This window comes from Typopeltis vanoorti, chromosome 19, assembly GCF_054136105.1.
Source record: "Typopeltis vanoorti isolate ZY-2024b chromosome 19, IOZ_Tvanoo_1.0, whole genome shotgun sequence".
Taxonomy (NCBI): Eukaryota; Metazoa; Arthropoda; class Arachnida; order Uropygi; family Thelyphonidae; genus Typopeltis; species Typopeltis vanoorti.
Window position 1 is genome coordinate 29507927 of NC_143567.1, and position 27331 is coordinate 29535257.

Genomic DNA, 27331 nt, shown 5'->3' on the forward strand with positions numbered 1-27331 from the left:
TTGTGCAATGAAATGGGCAGTAACCACAATAAGCTCCTTTTACACACAGAAGTGCGGTGGTTGTTAAGGGGAAAAGTTTTAACTTGACTCTTCGAATTACGTTCAGAGGTCCAAACATTCCTGTCAGAATTCAAATTTGAACTCTGCCATTGTTTTACTGACGAACTCTGGCTGTCACGTTTAGCGTATTTGGCCGATATTTTTGGAAAACTGAATGAACTGAATTCTAGTTTACAAGGTTCCAATATAACTGTCTTTACTGTACATGACAAAATAAATGCAGCTGTGAAAAAAATAGAATACATAATTAAGGACATGAAAAGGAAGAAAATTGCTACATTACCGACATTAGAAGAGTATCTCCAGGAAAATGATCTGTCACTGAATGAACAACTAATTGAAGATTAGTTGCATAGGACTTGTTAATAATTTTCATTCCTACTTTCCTGAAAATTTAGAAAATTAAAGTTGGATAAGAGATCAGTTTTCTTTTTCGGATACTGTGCTAGATAATTTTTCAATTCAAGAAAGAGATCAACTCATAGATATTTCATGTGACAGAAATCTCATGAATGAGTTCAAAAAAGATAACTTATGCAATTTTTGGTTAAAAAGAAGAGATGAATATAAGTATATTTCCGACAAAGTGATAGAATTTTTAATGCCTTTCAACACAATCATATCTTTGCGAAACTGGGTTTTCAGCCACGCTATTAATTAAAAATAAATATAGGACACGGTTGCAACTTGAACCTGACTTACGTTTGAAATTAATGAAGATAAAGCCCGACATATCGAAATTGGTTACAATGAAACAGGCTCATCCGTCGCATTAATCCTCACCAATAATAAATCTCCTTAATATTTGCTCATGTATTATTACCCACCACTTACATATTTCATTATAATGTAAAAGTTTCATTTACAAATATAAATAAATAATATAAATTTAAAATGTTTTATTCTTTGATTATAAACACTCCATTTGGGATGTATTGATTTTTAATCGGGAAATGCTTTTATGGTGGTACATATATTTTTTTATTCTTATTTATGTGGTACAAAATTTAAAAAGTTTGAGAACCCCTGCTCAAAACCATAATCTTTCCTGCTCAGTTGTATATAATAAATATTACAGACATCACAGAAGCTAAAGAAAAGCAATTATATAGTAAACCCGTGCAATTTTTTTGGTCTAGCCGATACCAAGAAGTTAAAAAGGAATTTCTTCAACTATCAACAAAGCATGGAGGATTTTGGACTTCCGGTCTTAAAATTCTGCTATTTAAGCAATACAGCTTCAAAAATCCATAAAATATTGCAAACTAATTACACATGTGCAGACCTTCTCCTATATTACTTGGGTTTTCATCTTCCCCTGTTTGGAGTTAATGATTATAAGCTGAGATTGTTCCTGAATACAACACTCTGTGCTTAACTCTAAGACTGCTAAAACACTCTGGAATTGACATTCTTTCCATTAAAAAAAGTAAAATTTGGTATAAAGAAATCTTTAATCTCTTTTGCTGCGAAGTTCCACAGTTGGGTACTAACAACAATATTTTGTTTCATAACTTGATGAAGTTCCAAGGGTACCCTAACAGGAAGGATCTTGCTTGGAGAATTGCATATGGTTGCCTTCCAGTCAATGCCATCGAATGGAGGTACTTTAACATTGGAGAACCAATCTGTGACATCTGTTACCAATTGGAAACAGTAGAACATGCATTCTACTGCTGCCCTCTTGCTCTGTGTATTTGGAACAGATTATGTAATGTGTTGGGCATGCCACTATTTACAACAGAACAGGTTATTTTTTTACAATACCCACCACCTGTCAGCAATGGGAAGAGAATTTTGATTTTTTAATTAATGAATTAAAATACCATTTATGGAAGGTTAGGAAAAAACACTGATTTGAAAACCAGCAATATGACATCCAAATGCTTTATAATATTGTATTGTTCAGTCAGACTTTTTTGTATTTAGAAAGAAGCATTCTAGGAGATATCAAATTTATCACTAGATGGTGTAGATCACCATCTAGTGATAAATTTGCAATATTCATCAGGGGGAGATAAAATTCTGTCTATTCTTGCTATGAGAGGTTTTTTAAATAGTTCCATCCTCTTAATTCAATGTAGTCTTATAGTCATTTGCAGGGATGACTGGAAAGCAATCCCAGGCAGAGAAGGCCAACCCAAGGCAGTTAACCCAGATGGGGCTAACCACCTGGGTAACAGTCATCTTTGCACTTTAGTCGATTAGCAAAATTGTGAGCAAAGGTCTTCCTTTGTATTATTACTAATATAGTAGAGAAGAGATATATCCTTGATAATTGCCACAGTAACTTGCTATTTTTTTTGAAACATGGTAACCATCAGTGTATCTTTGAAATCAGTAGGACATATCCTTTATGTTTCTGAACAAAGATAATGGAGTTCGTGCTTAAGTTATACACCTTTTTCTTTGAAAATTTCATCAGGAAATCCCTTAAGACCACTAGAAACTTAAGGATATGACATGCTAGATGGCATATTCAACTTTAAAAAGAGATAAGGAAATTAGGTCATCCCTGACTCAGTAATGTTGTTGATAAATTCAGTGATAGCGATAATAAGATTTTTAAAATATTGAATAGAAAATAGAAAAATTTAATAGAAAATTAATCTGTTAATTTGGGAAAACTGTTTCTCCTTTCTGAGTTATAAAACGTTTCTTTGTTATGTTTTTTCTTCCCAAAAAACTTTTATTCAACTTCCAGAATGCTTTTCTAATCAACATCTTTTCTCTCGCTCTCTCTTTTGAATTTCTTATTCTGAAATCACTTATAAACAAGGCTCCAGTTCTTCAGTGGTACAAAAATTAGTTGGAAAGTTCAATGCTTTCTTCCCTGTTAAGTTATTTTAAGTTCCAGAATTAAATGGAATTTTGGCGAGTCTTTTCTTTCTTGATACCAATAAAATATTACAAATCATTTTATGAAAGATCATGCGTATATAAATATTTCTTTTATACAAACTTAATTGAATTACTAATTAAGAAATACTGATTAGGTATTCCATAAAAAGTTAAATGCTTATTTATAAATCTAAGATGTATACTTTCTTTTTTTTTTTTTTTAATTGGACATCGCTAAACAGCAGATGTTTTTAAAATATATCTGTATGTAAGTGTAGTCTTCAAATTTATATGGTTAATAAGTATAGAATATTTTATTTCAGATAAAAGTGGATGAGAATGGTAAAATAATTGATGCTAAGTTTAAGACATTTGGTTGTGGATCTGCTATAGCTTCAAGTTCTTTAGCAACAGAGTGGGTGAAAGGAAAAACAGTAAGGAATTTTATACTATTCATTATGCACTATATAATTTTTTTAAAAAAAAACTTTATTATATAATTTTATATAAAGTGTTTTGATGTCATTCCTTTCCTCTTTTCTCCCTCCTCTAAGTTTTACTCAAAAATTTAATATATGAATGAGCAATTGAAAGGGAGATGGTAACTCCCATTTTATTTTATAGCCATGTACGAAACTCGTAGTGTAAAACAGTATACGTATCTTAGGAGCTGTGTTTTACATTGTGAGAGAATATTAAGGTTAGTGACGGAGCTTGCTCCACCTTTGCATGGAGTTGCCCTGCTGTTGTACTACCCAAGGGATTACTTACTCTTGGGCTCGCCGATAGTTTTTTCGGCATGAAACTCTAGGACTTCAATGGATTTTGATCCGAGTTTCTTACCTGGCTATAAAATAAAACGGGATTTACCATCTCCCTTTCAATTAACTTATGTAGCCGGTAAAACATAGTAATATGAATGAGCAATTTTTATTGTGTTAACTTTGTTTTGTTTAAAACCAAATTTTTAGAGTTCTTAACTTCAATTGTCATTGGTGGTAAAGATAAGTCGTTTGTTGAGACAGCTGTGTGTTGCAATGTCAGTTGTGTTTGTTAATTATATTTTGTTAGCTGTGATCAGTAGGCAGTGTTTGTTTTAGTTAAAATTGTGTATTAAATAAATGCTTTGTGTTTCTTGTGTGTGGGTTTGAGAGTGAACAAAATGGCAGTGAGATGTTGATTGGCACACGCGACATAGATTTGTATAGAGAGTTGAGTGATTGGAATGCATTGCCTGAAAGTGTGATGAATGCATTCCTCACACTTTCATAGTGAATGCATTTAAGTCATGGTATGATGAGCTTCTTGAGAGTTGGATCTCCTGTGATGAGTCTGACTCCATGGAGGTCTGATAATAATGAATATTACCAGTGGCTTCAACAGAATGCAAGGAACAGTTCTTGATGTGAAATTGTTTTCTAATGAATTTTTCTGATAAAAATTTAAAAAGTTTTACATAACAGTACTTCATTATTGTTGTTGAATGAAAATTAAGTAGATAAACCAATATTCTATATGAACAGAAATGATTATAGATTGAACTAATTTATCTGGACTAATTTCATTATCAAATCTTTTTAAAACAGTTTCTGCAGTAATTTTAGAATACTGAAATTAAAAATAGAAAACAGTAATTGATAAATTTAAATTAAAAATTGATAAATGAAAGATTAGAAAACTAAAGCATATTTTGGTAGCATAAGAGGGGTATGATTAGATAATCTGGGAAACTTGCTCTAAGACTAAACATGGAACTGTTTCAACCCTCAGACACCTCAAATAAGCAGGATAGTGGCCTCGCACCAGACGATGAATCATCTGCCTGAATACAATCACAAGCATTTATATCACAGTGAAATTTGAAGTCATAGCTGGATTTGAAGAGTGGAGATGCCAACCACTCAAGTCACCTGGATTGGTAGTGATTATTGACTTACATTTATTTATTTGTTTATTTATTTTTTATCACTGACAATTTGAAGCCACTTTTTAAGTTTTATAGGTAATTTAGTGGTATTAGCAAACAAGACTTTCAGCAGTTGCCTATGGCAGTAAAACAATCAAATTTTGTTGGTCATGTTTTCATCCAGGAAGAGGCTGAGGGCAGCTATTTTAGATCCAAAACATTATCTTCTTATTCTTCTTCTTCTTATTATTTTTTTGAATTAATGGCATTAATTACAGTAATGTACTGTTTATCCAACATTCCTTCTGAGTTTTGATTTTAAGTCTAACCTCTGATGTGAGTATTATTATTATTTTTTTTTATAATGATCCCATACATAAAAGTTCAAGACCTATAAGCACATCAATGCCACGTATGGGTTGCAGATGAGGACTGAGATAGTAGGGGTTTTTTTTTTTTTTTTTTTTTTTTGAAGAGCTGCAGGTTGTAGTTGTTTGGAAATACTTGATGAGGAAGACTGTTTCAGAGGACAGATGGATGGAATAAAAGAGAAAGAGGAGAAGCAGGTTTGGTGTGCTTGCAGTTGCACCGTAAAGAGATGCTGGGCAGTTGCTGGTCTTGTATTAACAGATGCAGCAGAAAGTGGAGGAACAATGGTTGCCAATTCACTAGGGCAGCGATTATGGAAGTACCTGTAGAATAGGCAAGGTGCTGAAACACTGCATCTGAGATAGATGTCGAAGTGAATCTGTAAGAGAGGGATCATCTGTGATTAAAAAGAGTGGTCAACTTACATCTATAAGGCAGTAATTTTTTAATATTTTGTATATAGCCTGTTATGATACCATTATGATTCTTGTACAGTCACTGAATTTTATTACTTTCAACACTAATAACATTAGTTATCACTCTTTATATATATGTGGTAGTATACTAAAGAACAGAGCATGAAGTGGGTAATAAATGGGAAAAATCATAACATTGTTGGAAAAAAAACCTAGAACTTTAAAAAAAGTCACTTTTTCTTTGAAACAACATTTTTATGGGTGTAATTTTGAAGAAAAGCAATTTATATATGGCAGTTAATAATAAAATAAACTGTTACTATTTAATTTTTATAAAGCTGTCGTTATGGTGTCACACATGGTTATATATATATATAGTAGTTACTCTCATTTGTGGTTAGTTGTGCATATAGATGTTTATTCAGCTTTTCATTAATTTACCATTTTATAATGCAGATTCTCATTTGCTTAATATTAACCACTTATGAAATGTTGATTTTTGTTCTTACTTTCTAAAGCAAGGATTACAAACATTTATATGCATGTACATTCTAATTTTTGTTATTCATGTGCTAATTTATGTGAAGGAATTGCATTGTTCATACTTCACTTGCTGTATGTTAAAAATCTGGCTATCTGTTAACACAAATTTTCTTTTCTTGTTATGTGCTGAAATGATTTCATTAATTTCAGGCATTAATATATAGTGATGATTTCTGCCATCATTTTGTATATTCTATATGATGGTACAACATGACAGAATTTCATGCTGGCTGAGGCGTCGCCCGGTTACACAAGGCCCCCGTTGTTTTCGCCAGGGAACCAGGGCGAACAGCTAAAAGTCAGCTACTGGAACAAATCTGAAAGTACACCCCAACTCAACATCACCAGAGTTAAAGATCGGTACTATCAACATAAGAAGTCTGAATGGCAAAGAAATGGAGCTAGTTGAGGAATTAGATAAGTACCAGATCGACATAATAGGGGGGACTGAAACAAAAAAGACAAAAACTGGTGAGATCTTTCTGAGCAATAAATACAAAATGTTATATTCAGGCAATAACAATCAAGCAAAAGAAGGAGTAGCCATAGTATTCAACATTAAATACGAGGCTAATCTTCTTGAATGGCAGGCAGTGTCAAGTAGAGTAATGTGGGCAAACATAAGAATGGGGAACTGGACAATGAGATGTATTTGTGTCTATGGTCCCACAGAAGGTTCTTCCACTTAAGGTAGAAGTGGAGGAATTTTTTGATGCTTTAGTAAAAGGAAACTGATACAAGGAAAAAGGAAAAGTTGGTCCTTGTTGGGGATCTAAATAGCAGAGTAGGAAATGATTGTCAGACATACAAAAATATTTTGGGAAAATTTGGAGAAAAGAGCAAAGCTAATAATAATGGCAAATACCTGTTGGATTTTTGCTCAGGATGTGGACTGGTTATTACAAACACCATGTTCCAACATAAAAATGTGCACAAATTCACATGGAGAGAAGAGGCAAGGAATAAGAAAAGTCTCATTGACTATGTTATTGTTGATAGTGAGGTTTTCTTCCTGGTGCAGGACACCAGAGTGTACAGAGGATTTGAAATAGGAAGTGATCTCTATTTAGTCTTGAGCAGGATAAAATTGAATTTCATATTGAAAAGAATAACATGTAAGAAAGTTTTAAAGCAAATAAAAGTTGAGCAGCTCTCACATGTGAACTGTAAACTAAAATACACAAAGCTTATTGAAAAAAAAAATGAAACAGTTTGAGAACAGCAACCAAACTTTGGAAATTCAGTGGCAAGGCTTGAAGAAAACCCTGACTGATTCAGCTAGAGAGGCAGTGATGAGGTTGTTTGCAAGGATAGAAAAATCAGAACTCCATGGTGGACACAGGAAATTAAAGAGGCAGTGAAGGAAAAGAAGGAAAGCATATCAAAAGTTCCTGTCAAATAAGTCAGCTTGTGCTCTTAGAGAATACAGAGACATATGTAAGAAAGCTAAAGAGTGTGTACAACTAGCTAAACAAAAGTATCATGGGAGGACTTTGGCAAGAATATAGAAAATAAATATCAAGAAGGTGGCAAAATATTCTGGAGGTTGTTGAAGAAACTTAGGAATGGAGGAAAGAGTGCTGTAAAAGGAGTCAGAGATGATAAAGGTGACATGAAAACGGGAGAAGAAGATATCCTTGAAGTATGGAGTAATTACTTTGAAAAACTGCTAAATGAAACAAGCAGTGATGACAGCACAGTGGTAAAAAACACTGACCAGGCATGCAGTCAGGAATACGTATCCATACTTGAAGTAGAAAAAGCCATCAAAGGCTTGAAATGTGGCAAGGCAGCAGAGGTAGATGATATTCGACCAGAAATGCTGCAGTATGGTGGTATAAGAGTCTCACAGTGGCTGCACTGCATAGTTCAGAAAGCCTGGACAGAGGGACGAATTCCCGATGATTGGAGTAGAGCTATCATAGTACCCATATATAAATAGGGAAATAAAACTGAATGTGAGAATTACAGAGGTATTTCCCTACTGAGTGTTCCTTGCAAGATCTATGCAAGTGTACTTGAGAAACGGTTGAGAAGAATTGTGGAAGAAAAGCTGAGTGAAGAACAAGCTGGATTCAGGCCAAATAGAGGCTGTCATGATCAGATCTTCACTTTACGACAAATAGTCGAGAAAGCGTGGGAATATAACAAAGATCTGTATTTAAGTTTTGTCTATCTGGAAATGGCATATGACAAGGTGCCAAGAGAGAAGCTATTCAATACGCTTCAGTTATATGGTGTCAATGGGTCATTATATCAAGCAATACTTAGTCTTTATTTGAGTTGTAAGTCAGCAATTAGAATTGAAGGAAGTACAGGAAGATGGTTTAATGTTAAATATGGTGTGAGACAAGGATGTACATTATCCCCTTTGTTATTCATTATCTATATGGATCACATTATGAAGGAAAGTGGTATTAAACATGATATCAGAATTGGAGATGTTAATGTCAGCTCTTTGCTTTATGCGGATGATGTTATACTTCTAAATAAATCCGCTACAAGTTTGCAAGATTCCCTGACTAAATTGAATAACTGTTGTAATAGATATGGTATGAAGGTCAGCATTAAAAAGACAAAGACAATGAAAATAGGTAGAATTGTTGAAAATGTCATCTGTGTTGTGAACGGGAAACCTGTGGAACAAGTAAAACATTTCAGCTACTTAGGCACGATTTTTAGTGAAGATGGTAAATTAAATATGGAAATAGATAACAGAATCAACAAAGCTGGTATTGTATGAAGTCAATTGAATAAATTCATATGGAATAAGAGAGAAATTAGTCGGAACACTAAATTAGCTGTATACAAGTCAGTGTTCAAATCAGTTTTAACTAATGGATCTGAGAGCTGGGTCAGAAGTAAAACACTTGACCAAAGACTAGAGACTGCAGATATGAGAGTCCTGAGAAAGATTAGAGGCGTGAACAGATGACATCAATGGCAATATATTAAAAATGAGGATATTAGGAAAGAATTTGATATTGTCGGCATCCAGAAATGCGTTAGCAGAGCTAATCTCAGGTGGTATGGTCACTTAAACAGAATGGGCGAGCAAAGATTGGCAAAACAAGTGTTCACAGGTTATCAGGAAAACGACCCAGAGGAAGATCAAGATATAGGTGGATTGATACGGTACAAAGTGCCTTAGACGATAGAAATATAAGATCTGATAATGTTGGAGTCTTGACAAGTAACACACTGATTTGGAGAAAAATCGTAGATAGGATGTTAGTAATGATGTAAATTTTTCACATAGTACTATCATATCCTGTACACATCTTAAGGGTACATGTCTGGAATTTGATGGTGATGATTTCTGCCATTTGTGTATTATAGAAACTAAAAGGAATGTCCTATTTCATAGCAGAAACATTCCTGTTAATTAAATACAAATGTTTTGTGGTTTTCACTTAATTGAGATCACGTATATCTAAACATATAACAGGTTTAATAAATTAATCAATATAACCCAACAAGTTTCATAAGTTGTCAGACTCGCATCATCAGGAAATCCAAAACTTATATAAAAATGACTAGAAAAAATTAATTATAATAGCAGATGTTATCAATTAGCACATACAAACAAGTGACCAGAAATACCATTGTATTAATTACTCTGTATGCATTGGAACGATTCTAGATGTTGCTGTAATGTTCTGTGGAATGATACGTCATATCCTAGGTCCACGGTTGTTAGATTTTTGATGAGAGCAGGCCAAACTTGGTGTAGGATACGCCTTGGTTTTTATTATGTACAGTAATTCAGAGCATCTCTAAGGCTTCTTTAAACTTTCTTTTAAAACTTTTATGATCAGCATATGGCATTTCTATTGGTGGCCTGTGTTTGTTGTGTGGAAGGCTAATCCTGATTTATGCTGTCCTCTTTTTTCAATGTCTTTTACATGTTCAGACATATGAATCTCCCCAGACTTTCTGGTCTGGCCTACATAGCAAATGCCATAAGAGCAATTTGTCATGGGATGATATGGATGTTTTGGTGGATATAAGAACCTGAGATCTTATACATTGACAAAAAGCCACTTTAATATTGTAATCACAAAGCAACATTGCAACTTTGTCTGTACACATTCTTGAGGTAAGGTAATGTAATTTGTATTCTTGAAATCTTTTTTATGTAAAGAGCTATCGGAGTATATTAAGAATTTTGTTAATTGTTTTCAATTCATACTATTGAGGGTAAGAGTATATCTCAGGTAGTGCAGTTCTTCACTCCATTTTTTTTTGACGTACTGGAAATGTTGGCTTATCTCATGATGCTTTAATCATGCCTATCTTTTGTAATGGATGCTGGTATGAAGCATCATGGAAAAGTTTTCCATTTTCTGTAGATTTTCTGTATACTGAAAAGTTCAGTCTTTTTTTCTTCTTCATTTACTTCAAGAAGGATGTTAAGGAATGATATTTTTTTGTCATCTTCCAGTTCTTGTCGAGACTGAATTTTATGTTTGGGTGCAAGCTGTTCAGATAATCTTTAAATTAAGTTTCCAACGAAGTTTTTTTTGTGATAATTTCCATTAGCATTCTTTTTGAAATTCTCCATAAAGAGATTTGCTAAGACTGGAAGGTGGTTGGGAGAGGGGAGGGGGAACCTATGGCCAGTCCTGTTTGTTTCCAATGTTTATCCTGAAATGTGAAGAAAGTGTTTTCCATGCAGTGTCTGAATAGTCTGTCTAGTGGGAAAAAAAAGGTTTTGAAGATCTGCTGTGTCATCCACAGAGACATTGCTGAACAGACTGACAACATCTAAACTGTCTGAAGATTCTATATTAAATCCTTGACCCTTTCAATAAAATGTAAGCTATTCTTCACACATGATTCTGTGTTTCCTATGTGTGGAGATACCAGATTTGACAGATACTTTGCCAAGTTTGAGGTTGAGGAATCTCTTTCGTTTACAACAAGATGTAATAGAATATCCTGTTTGTGGATTTTTTGGTGCTCCATCAATTCTTGGAGCTAAGGATGTTTTGATCTTAGAGATTTTTTAAATTCTTCTGACTAATCAAGTAACTTTGAATAAGTCAGTTTTATTATGTATGTGCTTTCTGGGATCTAAGGCTATGTAGGTGTTGGAATCTTCTGGTTGGGTGTTCATTTGTCTTATATATTAAACAATAAATTAAACATTTATATTATTTAATATATTATTATTATTATTATTATTACCCCAAGACCTCATGGAGTCAGACTCATCTGGGAGGTCCTTTTATCACACACACACAGCTCATCATACCATGCCTTGAACACATTCAAACTCCTTGCAGACACCACACTCTCAGGCAAGGCATTCCAATTATTCACAACTTTGCACGAAAAAAACCTGCCCCTCACTCCCCTACTCATACCCTCTTTATATAGTTTCCACAGATGGCCTCTGGTTCTCCCCCGATCTCCCACATTTTCTGTAGAACCTCTCCACCATTGATCCTATAACATCCCCTTAATAACTTGTAGCTCTCTATTATATCTCCCCTCTTCCTCTTATCCACCAGACTCTGCAAGTTGCATCTTCTCAATCTTTCCTCATACTTGACATTCCAGAGGTCAGAAACTACCTTAGTCAATTTGACCCCTTTCCAACATCTCTTCATACTTCTGAAAATCGGGTGACCGGATCTGGGCATAATAAATAGTCCATGTGTGGCCTAATCAAAGCCTTATACAACGGAACAAGAATCTCCCTACTTCTAACGTCAATGTCCTCCGCATCATTCTGCGAATGATGCAGAGGACATTGATGTTGTCTTTGTGTTGTCTTCACAATTTTGGCTATGTGTGCCCTAAATTTCAGATCCTTATCCACTATCACCCCTAGATCTCTTATTTCTTCCACCTCCAACAATATATCCTCACCAAGCATAAATGCTGCATCCCATCTTTGTTTTCCAAAATTTAAAACCTTACATTTTGCAACATTGAACTCATATTAATTTATATATGGTTAGAAATATTGGTCTCGGTACTGAAAATTTCCCATTAATTGCCTATAGCCATAAAATTGTGCAAATTTTTAGTATTCAAGTCATCATTTTTTGAATGCAGTTTATTGTGCATTTTAATTTCTTTTCTATCTACATTAGTTATGTTTCATATACTCAATGTAACTTTTTTCTGTCACATTTCATGTTACTGCTATTTATGCTTATAGTGTGTGTGTGTGTGTGTGTGTGTGTGTGTGTGTGTAGTATGGTATGCTTATATGTATAGTATAAAATAGCAGGTATACTTGCTATTTTTCTTCTTGATACAAATAATATTCATTGTTACCTTATATTATCCTTCCAAAGAGAATGATTTCCTGAATTCTATGCAATTCACGAAATCATATCTTGTAATTCTGAAAACAATAAAAATGAATATTTTGGTTCATCCACACATGGAATGAGATAGTCATGATTAATTAGGAGAAGTGAGAAAACAAGTATAGTATCTGCTGAACACATTACTATTCATCAGAAGATACAGATTACTGTTGTTGCCTCTCAAAAATAAATCTCTTATAATTGCAAAAAATAGTCTTTGCTGAGCACTGGAGATTATTTATTCCATGGAATGGTTCACTCATTTGGTGCTACAAGTTAAATGAAAAAAGGAAATAATTTGTTTTGGAGCCTTCTGTGCTAAGATGTAAACAACAGTATTAATTAAATTTAATTCCTGGCCACTTTAATAATACATGTTGCAGTGAAATATATTAGAAATGTTTGTACATTAAAATTATTCAATCAAGAATTAGTGTTTTCTAATTATAATTCTAACATGGATAATCATTTATCAATATTGTATGTAATTTTGCATAAAAGATGAATGGTAGAAATGAGGGTTTATGAATAATTAAGGTAGTAAGTATTGAATAAATATTCATGAAATGCACACTGTCTAGAGAATTGTCTGTTTTTAAACATGTTCTGATTTAAAAGCATTTTACTGATTGCAGATTTTGAGTGTGTTCTCTAAAAAATAACTACTTATTTCTGCCTCTTGCATGGGCAGAAATAAGTACTGTTATTTTTTAGAGAAATAATTTCTAAGCATCTATAGCACTGTACCTTATGCTGCTAATTATAGCATGAGGTACAGTATTGTAGATGTTTAGAAATTCACTAATTGGAGAATTTCACAATTAATTCCTGTCAGTAAATTAAAGATACCAAGAAATTATATATTGGTTTAATCCTTTATCCAAGTGTAAGCAAACAAGTTTGCGCCTGAACTATTTTCAGGACTGGGGCAACTCATATAAAGAAACTAATGACTTCACATCACTTGCCTTAGTATCCCATAATGCAAAGCTCATCTCCTTGTGAGCATGCATAATACTATGCATTATGGGAAGGGTTACTACCCAGACCGGTTTCGACCTTTATTGAGGTCTCATCAGTGGGAGCCAGACCCAAAGGCGATACCAAGGTTGAAGTAATGTAGAACTCATATTTTCATATATGAGTAGCGAAAAGGTGTCACACCTTATTAATAAAATACTCAGTGGCGTTGCTAGAGCTTTTCCCACCTGGGGCAGTCCCTGAGTTTGCCGCCCCTCTCAACACACATCAAAAATACTACAAAAAGTCAAAACGATGTATAGGATAAGGTTCAAAGTGCTGCCCAGGGTGGACTGCCCCCCCCCCCCCCTCCATCCCTAGCTATGCCCTGAAGATACTCTGGATCAGAGAAAGTTTTTCCACTTGGTGGATCCTTCCTAAAGGATTAAACCAAGTATGGGTATCCCTCGATTAATGCAGTTAATTAATCCCTCAATGTTACCGCATATATCAAAATTGCGTTAATCAAATCTAATAATCAGTGGTAAAAATTAAAATTCGTCCATGATCGATTACTGTATTAATAATTCGTTTTATGTGGTACTCTTTTAGGAAAGATAAAAAATGAATTCAAAGTAAATGTTTAATAAATGCTTGTACCTACATTATTTACTGCAATTTTTTTTATCAAAAGAAGTTAGCAAGAGTCGTTTGAGCAGTTTTAGTTTTTTTTTTTCTTATCGACATAAATTCTACAATAACAAGCAAAATGACTTTCCACACTTCAACAAACAAGCAATAAAACATAAAGAAAAAAACACTGCAAATATAATACATGATGGTACAAATTAAGTGGATATTGAATCCAACATTATTTTAAAGCCGAATAGAGAAACTACTAGAATTTCGTGCCGAATATATAGAAACTAAAAGTTTCGGCAGATGCAAGCATAAATAACCTTATGGGCAACTCGTAGTAAAGGTGGAGTAAGCTCCAGATCACTTTGGTTAGTATTTTCCATAAATGTAAAGCACATCTCCTAGAGGACATGTATGATAAGCTTTGGCTCTCTATTGTAATGCATAATGGTTTATTTATTTTTAGTTACAATCTAAAAATTATTAAACAAGGAATAACAAAAAACTAAACCATACTATACTGACATCGGAGGTCACGGTATCTCTCAGATACAGTTTACTGTCAAATATCACAAACCTTTACATAATATGTTAAACCAAACTGACAGCAAAAAACAGTGCGGAATATCACTCGTAACATGTGAATGCACAGCTACTCATGACCTCAAAGCTATACAGTGAATTGTGTAAAAATATTTATATTAAACATTTTGCTTGTATCTGTCAGATCAGCTGCGAGCTCCTCGGGGTTAAAGGTGCGTTAATCAAAACTCTTGCCACGTATATCAAGGGATTGCGCAATTAATTTTGCCGCGATAATCAAAACCGTGCTAAGCAAGGGATACCTTTATATAATTTCTTGGTATCTTTAATTTATAGTATAACCAAGTAGAAAAACTTCCAACATAATTCCTGTCAGTGTTCTTCTCCATGCGTAAATACCCTTACTTCCTTTGTCAACAATCTTTTTCTCTCTCACACTCTGAAAAAAAATAGTGTTTTTTTAGTAGTTTCACTGTAGGAAAACAGTCATTTTTTTTCCTTACTTGATATTCTTTTCAATATATTATGAAAAATACTTTTTCATTTCATTAATTAAAACATCTATGCAAAATATTCTACATGTTAATATTTGAAAAAATAAACAGTGATTTTGTTTTTAAGTATTAAGTAATGTTCTGTATTAAGTAATTCTGAAATTACTTAATACAGAATATTCAAGAAAAAATATTTATAGGAGTCATGTATTTGAATACAATAATAAAACTAAATGTTTTATTATTATTATTATTATTGTTATTATTAGGCATCCAGGGAGTCAAGGACTCATTGAGGGAGGTCATATATCATCCACACCAGCTGTCATACCTTCTTTTAAAATTACTCGCACTAGATGCCCTCACTACTTCAACAGGCAAACCTGTTGCACTCTCACACAGTTCTGTGAGAGAAAAAGCTAGCTCTCACCCCTTTCTTAATTACACGATAAACTTAACTTCAACAGATGCCCTCTTGTCCTCTCCCCACCTTCCATATAATGAAAAATTTTATCAACCGTTATCCTATAATGCCTGCTCAGAAGTTTATAGACCTCTATCATATCACATACATCTTCTCCTGTGTACTACTGTCTGCAGTTCGCATAATCTTAATCTATCCTTGTAATCTACATACTATAATTTTGATATCATCTTTGTAACTTTTCTTTCCACGGCTTTATCCCTTTAACTCGAGACCAAATCTACACACACACACACACACACACGCACGCACACACACAATAGTCCATTTGCAGTCATATTGTGGTCGTGTAAAGAGACAAAATGACTTCTGTATCCTTACAGTCAATGTTCATTTCAACATTGGGGTTATCCTCTGAGTTGTATTTGCAATTTTTTGCTGTGACCCTTGAACTTCAACTTCCTGTCCACCATAATCCAAGATTTCTAGATTCATCAGTTACTCCAAGCATAATACCACAAATATAATATGTGGTAATATGTTGGATATCTCATTATGTTAAAGTGCATAACTTTACATTTATTAATATTCAGCTGACAAACCATGATCATTTGCTCATACTTATTATCCTTTCAAATCACCCTATAAATGTGTACATCAATAGTATCCCTGATTGCCTTGCCTCTCTTTGCATCATTAGCAAACAGTTGATGATCCTTCTCAATATTATTAATATATAGATTAAATAGTGGTTCAAAGACTGGTTTCTGGGGCACATCATTGGTTACCTTGCCCCATGCCCCCATGCAGATCCATGCCCCCCCCCCCCCCCATATATCGCTTTCTGATACCTGTCATCAGCCACTCACTTATCCAAGCCAGCCAGTAGTTTATATTTCAGTCCCATCTTATCAAATACTTCGGCAAAGTTCAACATTATCATAGCATGTACAGCAATCCCTCGATTAATGCGCCCCGATTAGTGCATTTTCGATTAATGCGTCATTTTTTTTCGGTACCCAAATTCGATTAGGGTATCGTTTTTTTTCGGTACCCAAATTCGATTAGTGCTCCTATATACATCTTAAAAATAAATATTACAGATTTAAAAAATCTTCGATCTATATATTTTTTATGGCTAACTATTTTAAAAAAATCACTCACCAGGATGAAATAATTTAGTTACTGATTTGAAACATTTTACAAACTTATTTTTTAATGGCATACTACACTATTTCCATGTACACTATGTTCCAAATTTACAGCCAAAATTTGTCATCTTTACATAGCATTTGCTGATCATATCTTGTACAATTGTTTTCCTTACTTTTTTATTTTAAATTATTTTCCTAACCTTTAATCATGAGTAAAAGAATTAGTAAGCAAAAAATAGAAGTGTGAAAATGATTCGAAAAGTAATCTGATTGGAAGAAAAACTTGAAATAATAAAGAAAAATAGACAACGCGAGTCCAGAGCAGAGATAGGACAAGAACACAAAAATGGGTGAATCAACTGCTGAGTACAAAGAGAAAGGTAAAGCTGCTTCAAATTCATCATGCATGCACTCGAAATCAAAGTATTATAATGATTGAATTAGAGAGACTTCTTTTTACATGGATCGAAGATTGTAACCAAAAACAGATCCCGCTAAACACTGGCCTTATTAAATCTCTTAAATTTAACATTAAACCTCTTTGCAACCTTGAAAGAAAGAGCTATCAATGATGGAAAAGAAAAAGAATTCCATACTATTGCTGGGTGATTTGAGCATTTCAAAAAGAGAAATAGCCTACATAATGTTATAATCACAGGCGAAGCTGCAAGTGCAGATAAGGAGATATCCAGAGATTTTGAAGAAAATTCTGTAAGAAGGGGGACTATTGTGATCAACAAATATTTAATGTCAATGAAACCGGTCTTTTTTTGGGAGTGAATGCCTTCCAAGACTTTTCTAGCCAAATCAGAGAAATCTCGGCCTGGTTATAAAGTCGCAAAGTCGAATGAAATTACTGCTAGCATATGCGCGCCTTTAGGAAGCACATTCTTCCACATTGTGCAAATGATTTTAGAGGCTTTTCAAATGAATCTAAGTTGATTAAATCTCATTTTGAGAAGTTGAGTGATTCTGATCTGCTAAATTTAGATGCACAGCAGGAAGATCCTGAAGAATATGAAGAAAATTTAATCACTGACAAGCCCAAAGAGGTTTCACAGAAACAATTTGAAAATAGTTTTCGTACAATCAAAGTTTTTAAGCAGCGATGCTTAGAGACCAACCCTGGTGAAGTGAGAACCAGTAAAATTTGCAGCAGAGGCAATAGTTGTTTTAAAAAAAGAAACAAAATGCCTGCCAAACTACATTAGCTCAATTCTCTGTTAAGAAGCAGAATAATAAATTTATATTCTGAATATGCTTTATTGTCTTTCAGCTTCATGGTTTTCCTTTAACTAGGCCCTGAGACATACCCTAATTCTTTTATAAAAAAAAAAACTTAAGGGTCAAAAAAGAAATCTGAGGAACGAATTATACATTTTCCCATAGGTTACAATATTCGATTAGTGTATTTTTGATTAATGTGCCTGTTTTAAAGAATTCATTAGGTGCATTAATCAAGGGATTGTTGTACATTCCTTTTATCCAACTCAGTTGTAACATTATCATAAAATGAGTGAATTGCTCAGACATGACCTCCTTTAACAAACCCATGTTATTCCTTGCGAAGTATATCTTGTTTGTCCATCCATTTCTATTCTTGTGCTTATCAACTTCTCTAAAATCTTCATAGTCATTCCAAAAATACTGATAGGTTGTTAGTTAGACACATCAGTCTTTACACCACCCTTTTACAATGGGATTATGATCCCATCACCTTACTATTTTTTGATATTGTTTACAGTTAGGAGTGATATGAAATAAGGTTTCAGATGATTTTTATGTTAATATAAAATAAAATCTTATATATTAGGGGGTTAATAATAATAAAAACTTAATGTAGTACTACCACGGTATCCTGTATACTCTTTGGATGCATATCATGAATTTGACGATGAGATTTTTTAGGGGAATTTCGTGAATATGAATACAAGAATTACAAATGAAAGCTTTATTCCAATTTAGCATTCAAACTTCTGAACTAGGTTGTGTAGCCTTGTAAAAATTTTATACATCATATATCTCCCATATTTTGAGCATTTTTTTATTGAACATCATCTCTTCCAGCTATCTTTCACATTTGGATTTCTGATAGATTTTTTTTACCTATGATATTAGATGTAGTCATGTCTGTATTGCTCTATTCGTTGCCATTGTTTCTTACTAGTTCTCTTGTTTAATAATTTTTGAAAATAATTAATTCCAGATATCTGGAATATCCTTATTTTCAGTTTGGTCTTGACCATCTATGATTCCTGTTGTGTTACTCTTTGCTGTGTTGTGAGTAGTCTTCAGCACATTTTGCAGTTTTCATGATATTTATATTTTATATCTTCTGTTGAATAGTACAGTTTTAAATTAGCATTGTCAACTGGTACTTAGATTGAAATTAAGGTCTTGTTATACACACAGACACATAAACATTGAAACAACATAATTGATTATGGTATAATTTTCGTTGTCTGATGTGAAACTGTTTATTTGGAGACTGAGACCTGAAGTGGGTTAAAAGTGTGCTCCATGTTTGGTCTGGCAGATCAGGGTTTCCCAGTTATCTGATTTATCCCACTCATAGTATAATTTATGATGGATTTACAACCTTTTATTGGAATACACATTAAAAAAAATTTCTTTAATACCATTCATCTGCCCTTTTTTTTATTACAGGCTTTTTCAACTAAAATACTGTGTTATGGCACAGTTTCTTCTCCTATGGGTAGTTATATGTGGCCAGGGCCGGCAGAAACGGGCATATGGGTGCCACCACCTCAAGGGGCACGGTTCATAAGTTCATTTTTAAGAAACAAAATTTTTATCATAAAAACAAAAAATTCTTAGAATGATCAATATTAAAATAAGGCCAGATACACCAAATAAAAATTTTAAAAAATTGTATATTTTTGTATATCTTTAATCAGCCGGCTGTTTACAATTTTGCAGTGAGAGCAGGCTAAATGCTTGCCTACAGAATGTTGTGTCTACTGCAGTCTATCTAAAGTGAAATGGTGAACGGTTTTTATGCACAGAAACAAATTTTCGTACAAAACATTTGTTGCTAGTTAACCAAGTCATACGGTACGCATCTCAGTAAGCTACTGGCAGTAGCGCAGTGCAGACTATTATTTCGTTTCTGTGCCGTGTTGTGCAATAATTTCTTGTGGGTATAAAATAGAAATGGAATCAAAAATTTAAAAAAAAGTTATCCGGTGCACAAAATCGTAAGCATCATGCTGCGAAAAAAGCAGATATTAAGAAACAAACTGGGGCTCTTAATAAATTTGTTAAAATATTCTGATGCAGATTGTAACCAACTCGATACATCAGAAATCAGAGTTGAAGAACCGTGTAAATCATCCAGTTTTCATGAAAGTACTATTGCAACTATTGAACAAGATAACAAGACACATGATTTAAGTGAAAAACAGTTGGGAGAAGATTTAGTTGTAGTTGACCACGAAATTAACACATTGTTAGTCCCTATAAATTTAGAAGATCCTGGTGAATGGGGAAAATATTGATGAAAAATTATGAGTTGTTTTAATTGAAATGGGGCCTGTTCAAAAGAAAAATATAATACATCCCAGAGATACATATGGTCGTAAATTTGGCGACACGTATTATAATAGAAAAATGGAAAATGGGGAGCTTGTGCCAAGAACGTGGCTCGTTTATTCCGAAACTTTAAATTCTGTTTTTTGTTTTTGTTACAAACTTTTCGCACCTACTGAATCAAGTAGTCTTGTAGAAGGTTATAACGATTGGAGAAATGTAAGTACAACTTTGCATAGACATGAGACTAGTTTAACTCGCATGAAAAATTTCTTAAAATGGAAGGAACTTGATGAAAATTTAAAAAACAAAACTACTATTGATTGCCAGACTCAAAGCATGTATGAAATGGAAAAGAAACATTGGACGAGTGTTTTAGAATGCTTGATTGAAATTATAAAATTCCTTGGTAGCCAAAATTTAGCTTTTTGCGGATCGTCTGATAAATTATATGAAAGGAATAATGGCAATTTTTTAAAATTAGTTGAACGGTTTGCGAAGTTTAATCCTGTTATGGAAAATCATGTTGAAAGGGCCATACAATGAAATAATAGAGTACACTATTTGAGTAAAGACAGTCAAAATGAAATATTGGAAACTTTAAGTAATGCAATTTTATTATCAATTCGAAAATCTAAATATTATTCCATAATTTTAGACTGCACACCTGATGCAAGTAAAACAGAACAAATGACCATTATTATTCACTTTGTTTCCTGTGACAATGGAATTGTCAAGATCAGGGAAAAGTTTTTAGGTTTTGCAGATATATCAGATTCCACAGGACGTGGTTTTTGTGCAACAATAATGGAACAACTGGAAAAATGGAACATTCCCATTGAAGACATGCAAGGTCAAGGGTATGACAATGGGGCAAATATGAAAGAGAAAAAATATGGACTCCAAAATTTGCTTTTGAACAAAAATCCTCGAGCTTTTTACATTTAGACTATGAGCATGTGCTGCTCATACTCTAAATTTAATCATTAATGATGCAGCCAAAGTGAATGCAGATACAATTAGTTTCTTTGCAATTATTCAAGAAATATACAATTTCTTTTCATTCTCTTACAAACATTGAGCAATCCTTTTAAAGTTCGTAAAAAATTAACATTGAAACAGCCATCCATAATGCGATGGGGAAAGTAAAATTAATGCAATCCACCCTCTACGATATCAGTTAGGAGAAATTTACGATACACTTTTTAAAATTTTAAATAATGAAAATTTTAATAAAGAAACTCAGCATGAAGCACAATCATTATGTGCTAAAATAAAGCACTACAAATTTATTTGCTCTCTTATAACTTGACATGATTTACTTAACAGAATAAATCCTGTGAGTAAAATGCTTCAAGACAAAAATATGAACATTACACTTGCTTTAGAATCTATCGCAAACTTAAAAATATTCTTACAAGAGTATCAATCAGATACAAATTTTAAAGAAGTTCTGAAAACGGCAAAAGAATTGAGTGAAGAGGTGGATGGTGAACAAGAATTTAAAACTGGTACGGAAGTTCGATGATGAAAGAAGACACGACAATTTGACTACGAGCATCATGACGAAACCCCACAATCGCCAGAAGATAAATTTAAAGTGAATGTGTTTTATACACTTTGAGATGTTGCAAAGTGTTTGTTAATAGAACGTTTTGAACAACTAAAAACATATTATGATAATTTCAATTTCTTGTATAGATTACTACAAATTAATAACGAAGATTTACAAAAAAATTGTGATGATTTAGAGATTCTCTTGAAGAACGGCGACAATAAAGACTTAAATGCAATAGAACTATATGGCGAGTTATATGCTTTCCGGGATATTTTTCGGAAGGATAATTTAAATATTCAAAACCCTTTCGATATTCTTAATTTTATTGTGTCCAATAATTTATCTTTCCCTAACTTTTCAATTGCTTTAAGAATACTATTAACCTTACCTTTAGTGTAGCGAGTGGTGAACGTTCCTTTTCCAAGTTGAAATTAATTAAAGCATTCTTAAGAACAAGTATGTCACAAAAAAGGCTTGTTAGTTTGCCATTAATAGCTATTGAAAATGATATATGTGTGGAATTAGACGTTAAGACCATTATTTCTAATTTTGTGAATATGAAATCAAAAACCTTAAAATTTTAATAAAAAAAATATCAAATATATTTATGTAATTTAATTTATTTTCTGTTATTTTGTAAAGATGTTATTTTTTGAATACTTATATTAAATGTTCTAATTATTTCTGAATTCTTTTCTTATTTTCTCATCTTGAGAAAATAAGAAAAGAATTCAGAAAATAATAAGAATCTATCTTGAGTTTCTTTTATTTTCCTAGATAGTTCCACTTGTAAAATTTTTTAATAATTTTTACAAGTTACTAAGAATTTAGTAACTTGTAAAATGCAAGAATTTTTTAAACTTTAGTTCAAATAAATTTTAACTTTAATTAAAATTCATTTTAATTTTGTTAGCAATTCGGGTCGGTGAGAAGGCTATAATCCCTGTATCATTATATTCAACGATTAAAGTGAAGTGGTTTTATCAAAATTTGCTTTAACTTTTGAGAATTTTTTGAATATTTTTGAATATTTTGACTATAATAAATTTAGTTTAATCCTTTATCCAAGTATAAGCAAACAAAGTTTGCACTTGAAGTATCTTCAGGACTGAGGAAACTCGTGGTAAAGATGGATAAAGCTCTCATCACTCCTTGTCTTAGTATCTCCCATAATGAGTAGTGGCCCTTCCCTTAATGCATAGCATTATACATGTCTGCAAGGAGATGTGCTTTGCATTATGGGATACTAAGGCAAGTGATGAGAAGTTATACCACCTTTGCCAAGAGTTGCCTTAGTCCTGAAAGATACTTCAGGGCCAAAATTTGTTTGCTTACACTTGGATAATGGATTAAACCAAGTATATAATTTCTTGGTATCTTATCTAGTTTACTATTAATGAATTCCGGTTTCTTTTAAGGCTACCATTATGCTTCTCAGATGAGTTGTATTATGGAAATGCCTTTCTCATCAGAGTATGTATTAGGGCCCAAAAAACTGGAAACTTAATGAACATTTTTTATCACAATGTAGAAGATAAAATGATCATTGAGATTTATATTTTCCTATTTTCATTTTCTTTTGTTTTATAATATATGGTATTTTACAGTTAATGACATGTTTTATTTTCCCCAAGGTAAATGAAGCTCTTACAATCAAGAATACTGATATAGCAAAAGAACTTAATTTACCTCCTGTGAAACTACATTGTTCAAGTAAGTTGAATGACATCCTAGTTATTTATTCATGTAAAACTGACAAGTGGTAGTTTGCTAAATACATATACAATAATTCACGTTTCTATTCTGTGATAACTATCGGCATTTTCACCATAGAGTGATGCCTTTCCTGAGAGATGGGAGAAGTTATGATACTAATAGTGTGTGCCTGTGCTGATCATACAGATTATGTGTAGTACACTATTGTGCTATTTACAGAGTAAATGTACACTATTTACTCTGTAAATAGTGTACATTTTGAGGCACAGTTTGTTTGTTTTTTACTTTATTTTATTTTTTGCAAAAATAAAAGTTCATGTTTATGTGTGGATTTGAATAAGCTAGATAGATGGGCAAATGAATGGGGGGGGTGTCAGTTTAATGCAGCAAAATGTAAGGTCTTGAGGTTTGGGAAACATCGATGGGATGCTACATACTCTATGGGAGGAGTTATACTGGAGGAAGTAGGGGAGATGAGATCTGGGGTTGATGATTGATAGAAACCTGAAATTTAGGGGACATATTGCAAAGGTGGTGAAGGTAACACAGAGGATTGCTGCAATTATGAGAAGGACACTGACCTGCAGAGATAAAAGGGTTATCATTCCGTTGTATAAGTCTCTGATCAGACCACACTTAGATTGTTGTTCTCAGATTTGGTCCCCAGGATTTGAAGGGGATAAATTAACTGTGGAAAGGGTACATAGATGATTTCAGAACTGTACAATTTTGGTTATGAGGATTGGCTGAGGGAATGTGGATTGCAGAGTTTGGGTGGATAGAAGAAGGAGAGGTGATATGATTGAGACTTTTAAACTGTTGAGAGGTGGTTACAGGGTTGACACTGGGATGTTCTTTCGCTTGATTGAACAGTGGGAAGGAGTGATGACAAGAGGCCATCCCTGGAAGTTACGAAAGGAAACTGTGAGCAAGAGGGTGAGGAGTGGTTTCTTTGCATGGAGGGTGGTTGAACCGTGGAATGCTTTGCCTGATGGAGTGGTGAGAGCGAGAACGGTCAATGAGTTTAAGGAGTGGTATGATAGACTTTGTGTTTCTTAGGGGGGACCTCCCCTCGATGAGTCTTGACAGACTTTATGTTCTTAGAAAGGACCTCCCACGATGAGTCTTTTGACTCCATGGAGGCCTGAATAATAATAATCACCATCTGGTAATCATTGTTGCTTTAAAAAAAAAAAAAAAAGCTCAATGAGTCTACTTTTAAGTGAAAAGCATTTCCAATAACTAAACAAACTTTTATTAAAGTTAATGTACAGTAATCCCTTCATTATCCAATCAGAGCAGGAAAGCAATTGACAGTCAGATAAATGAAAAGTAAAGGTACAACTACATGATTTTTTACCAGAAGTCATTTGAATGTTGGATAATTGAGAGATCATTATATGTTGCTCCAGTCTTACCTGTATGTGAGAGCTTAAGGCAGTCAAAAACATTTAGGAATCTGAAGCATACTCAAAAACAAAACAAAAGATATTACATATATATATATATATATATATATATATATATATATATATATATATATATAATAAACAGCACATGCATGCATATTTATTTAATGTGAATCTCATCCATGAAGGTAGTAAACCTGTACTGCATTAGTCCCATGGGTGGACCAAGGTTAGGTAGTCTGAAAACTCTATACCAGAGAGACATGGTTAATGTGACATCAAATAATGTCACATTAGCCATGTGGCATTATTAGATGCTAAATCTAATATGGAAAGAATTGGTAAATTAGAATTAAGTGGCTCTAAATTACTTAATTCAGATAAAATGAGTTAATCCTAGATGTATATTTATATACATCTAGGATGTATATTTATATGAGGCTTTGAATTAAGCTTTGATCATTATTATATGGTATTGGTAAAAATCGATTTAAACCCAAATGGCTAAAAAAGGGGAAATAACTATCAACTGAGTTACAAAATTTCTTCATTACAAGATCCCCATACTAGGCAATCAGAAATGCACTGATTTAAAAACAGATACCATACATCAATCACATGACAACAGAAGAGGAATGAGAAAATCTGAAATAAATTCTGACAAAAGCAGCAACAGAAAGTTTAGGAATAAAGAGTAAACAGAATAGAAAATGAAAAATAGCACGTTGCCTTCCCACTGCAGTCAGATAAATGGTAGATTACTGTACTTTTAGTACTACTGATTAAAGTTTTACTGGCCTGACAGCTGTTTTGAACTGTTGATTTCTCATTGGAGATCAGTCAGGAATTTACAATGACAAAATTCTTCTTCTCAGTACTGTTATAACCTCATATCAGAAACCTGTATTTTACATAAACTCTTGGTCAGTACCTAAAATAATTGAAAGAGAACATGGAAGGTTTCAATTTGGCTTTGTACATAGCAGTGCATCCATATTGAAGCCTTTCAGGCTTTCCCTGCTAATTATTATAATTCTTAGACTGGTTGAGTGTTTTACTTATGCAAAATACAAGTTTCTGACATAATATTGCTATGGTATTAAGGAGATTTTATCCTTGTAAAGTTTTTGCTTAGTCTCTGGTGAGAACCAACAGTTCAAAACAGTTATCAGACTAGTGTAACCTTAATCAATGGCACTAACAAAGATGAAAATATGGGCTCCTGGTAAGAGCCCATCTCTTTTTTAAGTAGTGCAAACCATGCCAAGGCAACTTCGATGCTGAAGGTTGTATTCTCATGCGCTTTCATTTTTCAAGTCATTTTCTAATATCTTCATTTTTAATATAATACTGCCACTGATGCCATCTGTTTCCTTTAATCTTTCTCAGAACTCTAGATCCATAAGTTAAAATCGGCTTGAACAGTCTTGTATACAGCTAGTTTATTGTTTTGACTAATTTTGCTGTTATTCCATATAAATTTATTCATTTGACTTCCTACCATACCAGCTTTGCTAATCCTACTCTATTTCTATATTTAATTTACATCTTCACTAAAAATTGTGCCTAAATAGCTGAAATGTTTTACTTGTTCTATAGTACAACTATATTCAGAATGCAATTGATGTTTCCAATGTTTCTACCTAATTTCATTATCTTTGGCTTTTTATTGTTGATTTTCATATCAAATTTATCACAGCAGTTATTCAATTTAGTCTGAGAATTCTGTATAATTGTACTGGATTTATGTAGAAGTATAACATCATCTGCATAAAATAAAGAGCTAAGATTAATATCTTCAATTTTGATATCAGGTTTAATACCACTTTTTTTCATAATGTGATGAATAACTGGAGATAATGGACATCTTCGTCTCACACCTGATTTAACATAAAATCATCTTCCTGTACCTCCTTCAATTATAATTGCTGTCTTACAACTCAAATATAGAATAAGTATGCTTAGATATAATGTCCCATTTATATAGTATAAATGGGACATTATACTTAGATATAATATCCCATTCATGCTATGTAACGCTAACATTTGAACAGATTTTCTCCTGGCACTTTGCCATATGCTTTTTTTTAGATCTACAAACTTAAATACAGATCCCTGTTATATTCTCAGCTTCTCCATTATTTGTCTTAAAGTGAATGTTTGATCCTCACAATCTCTATTTGGCCTGAATTCAGATATTCTTCTCCAACCTCTCTTCCAGCATTTTTCTTAGCCATTTCTCAAGTATATTGCATAAATATTACCAGGAACACTCAGTAGGGAAATTCCTCATTAATTCTTGCATGCAGTTTTATTTCCGTTTTTATAGATGGGTACTATGAGAGCTGCTTCATTTGCTGCACAATTCATATGGCCTCTGACCAAGCCTTTTGAAACTGTGCAGTGTAGCCGCTACAAAACTTT

General features: G+C 33.2%; 1 protein-coding gene across 1 annotated transcript in view; it reads left to right on the top strand.

Annotated features, from left to right (window-relative positions):
* IscU (Iron-sulfur cluster assembly enzyme) overlaps positions 1 to 27331 on the top strand; it is a 76999-nt gene that overhangs the window by 36880 nt on the left and 12788 nt on the right. Inside the window, exons 3-4 of the mRNA XM_090408995.1 lie at positions 3225 to 3335; positions 23417 to 23495. Coding sequence (XP_090265121.1) covers positions 3225 to 3335; positions 23417 to 23495 — 190 coding nt within the window. The remainder of the gene's footprint in view (positions 1 to 3224; positions 3336 to 23416; positions 23496 to 27331) is intronic.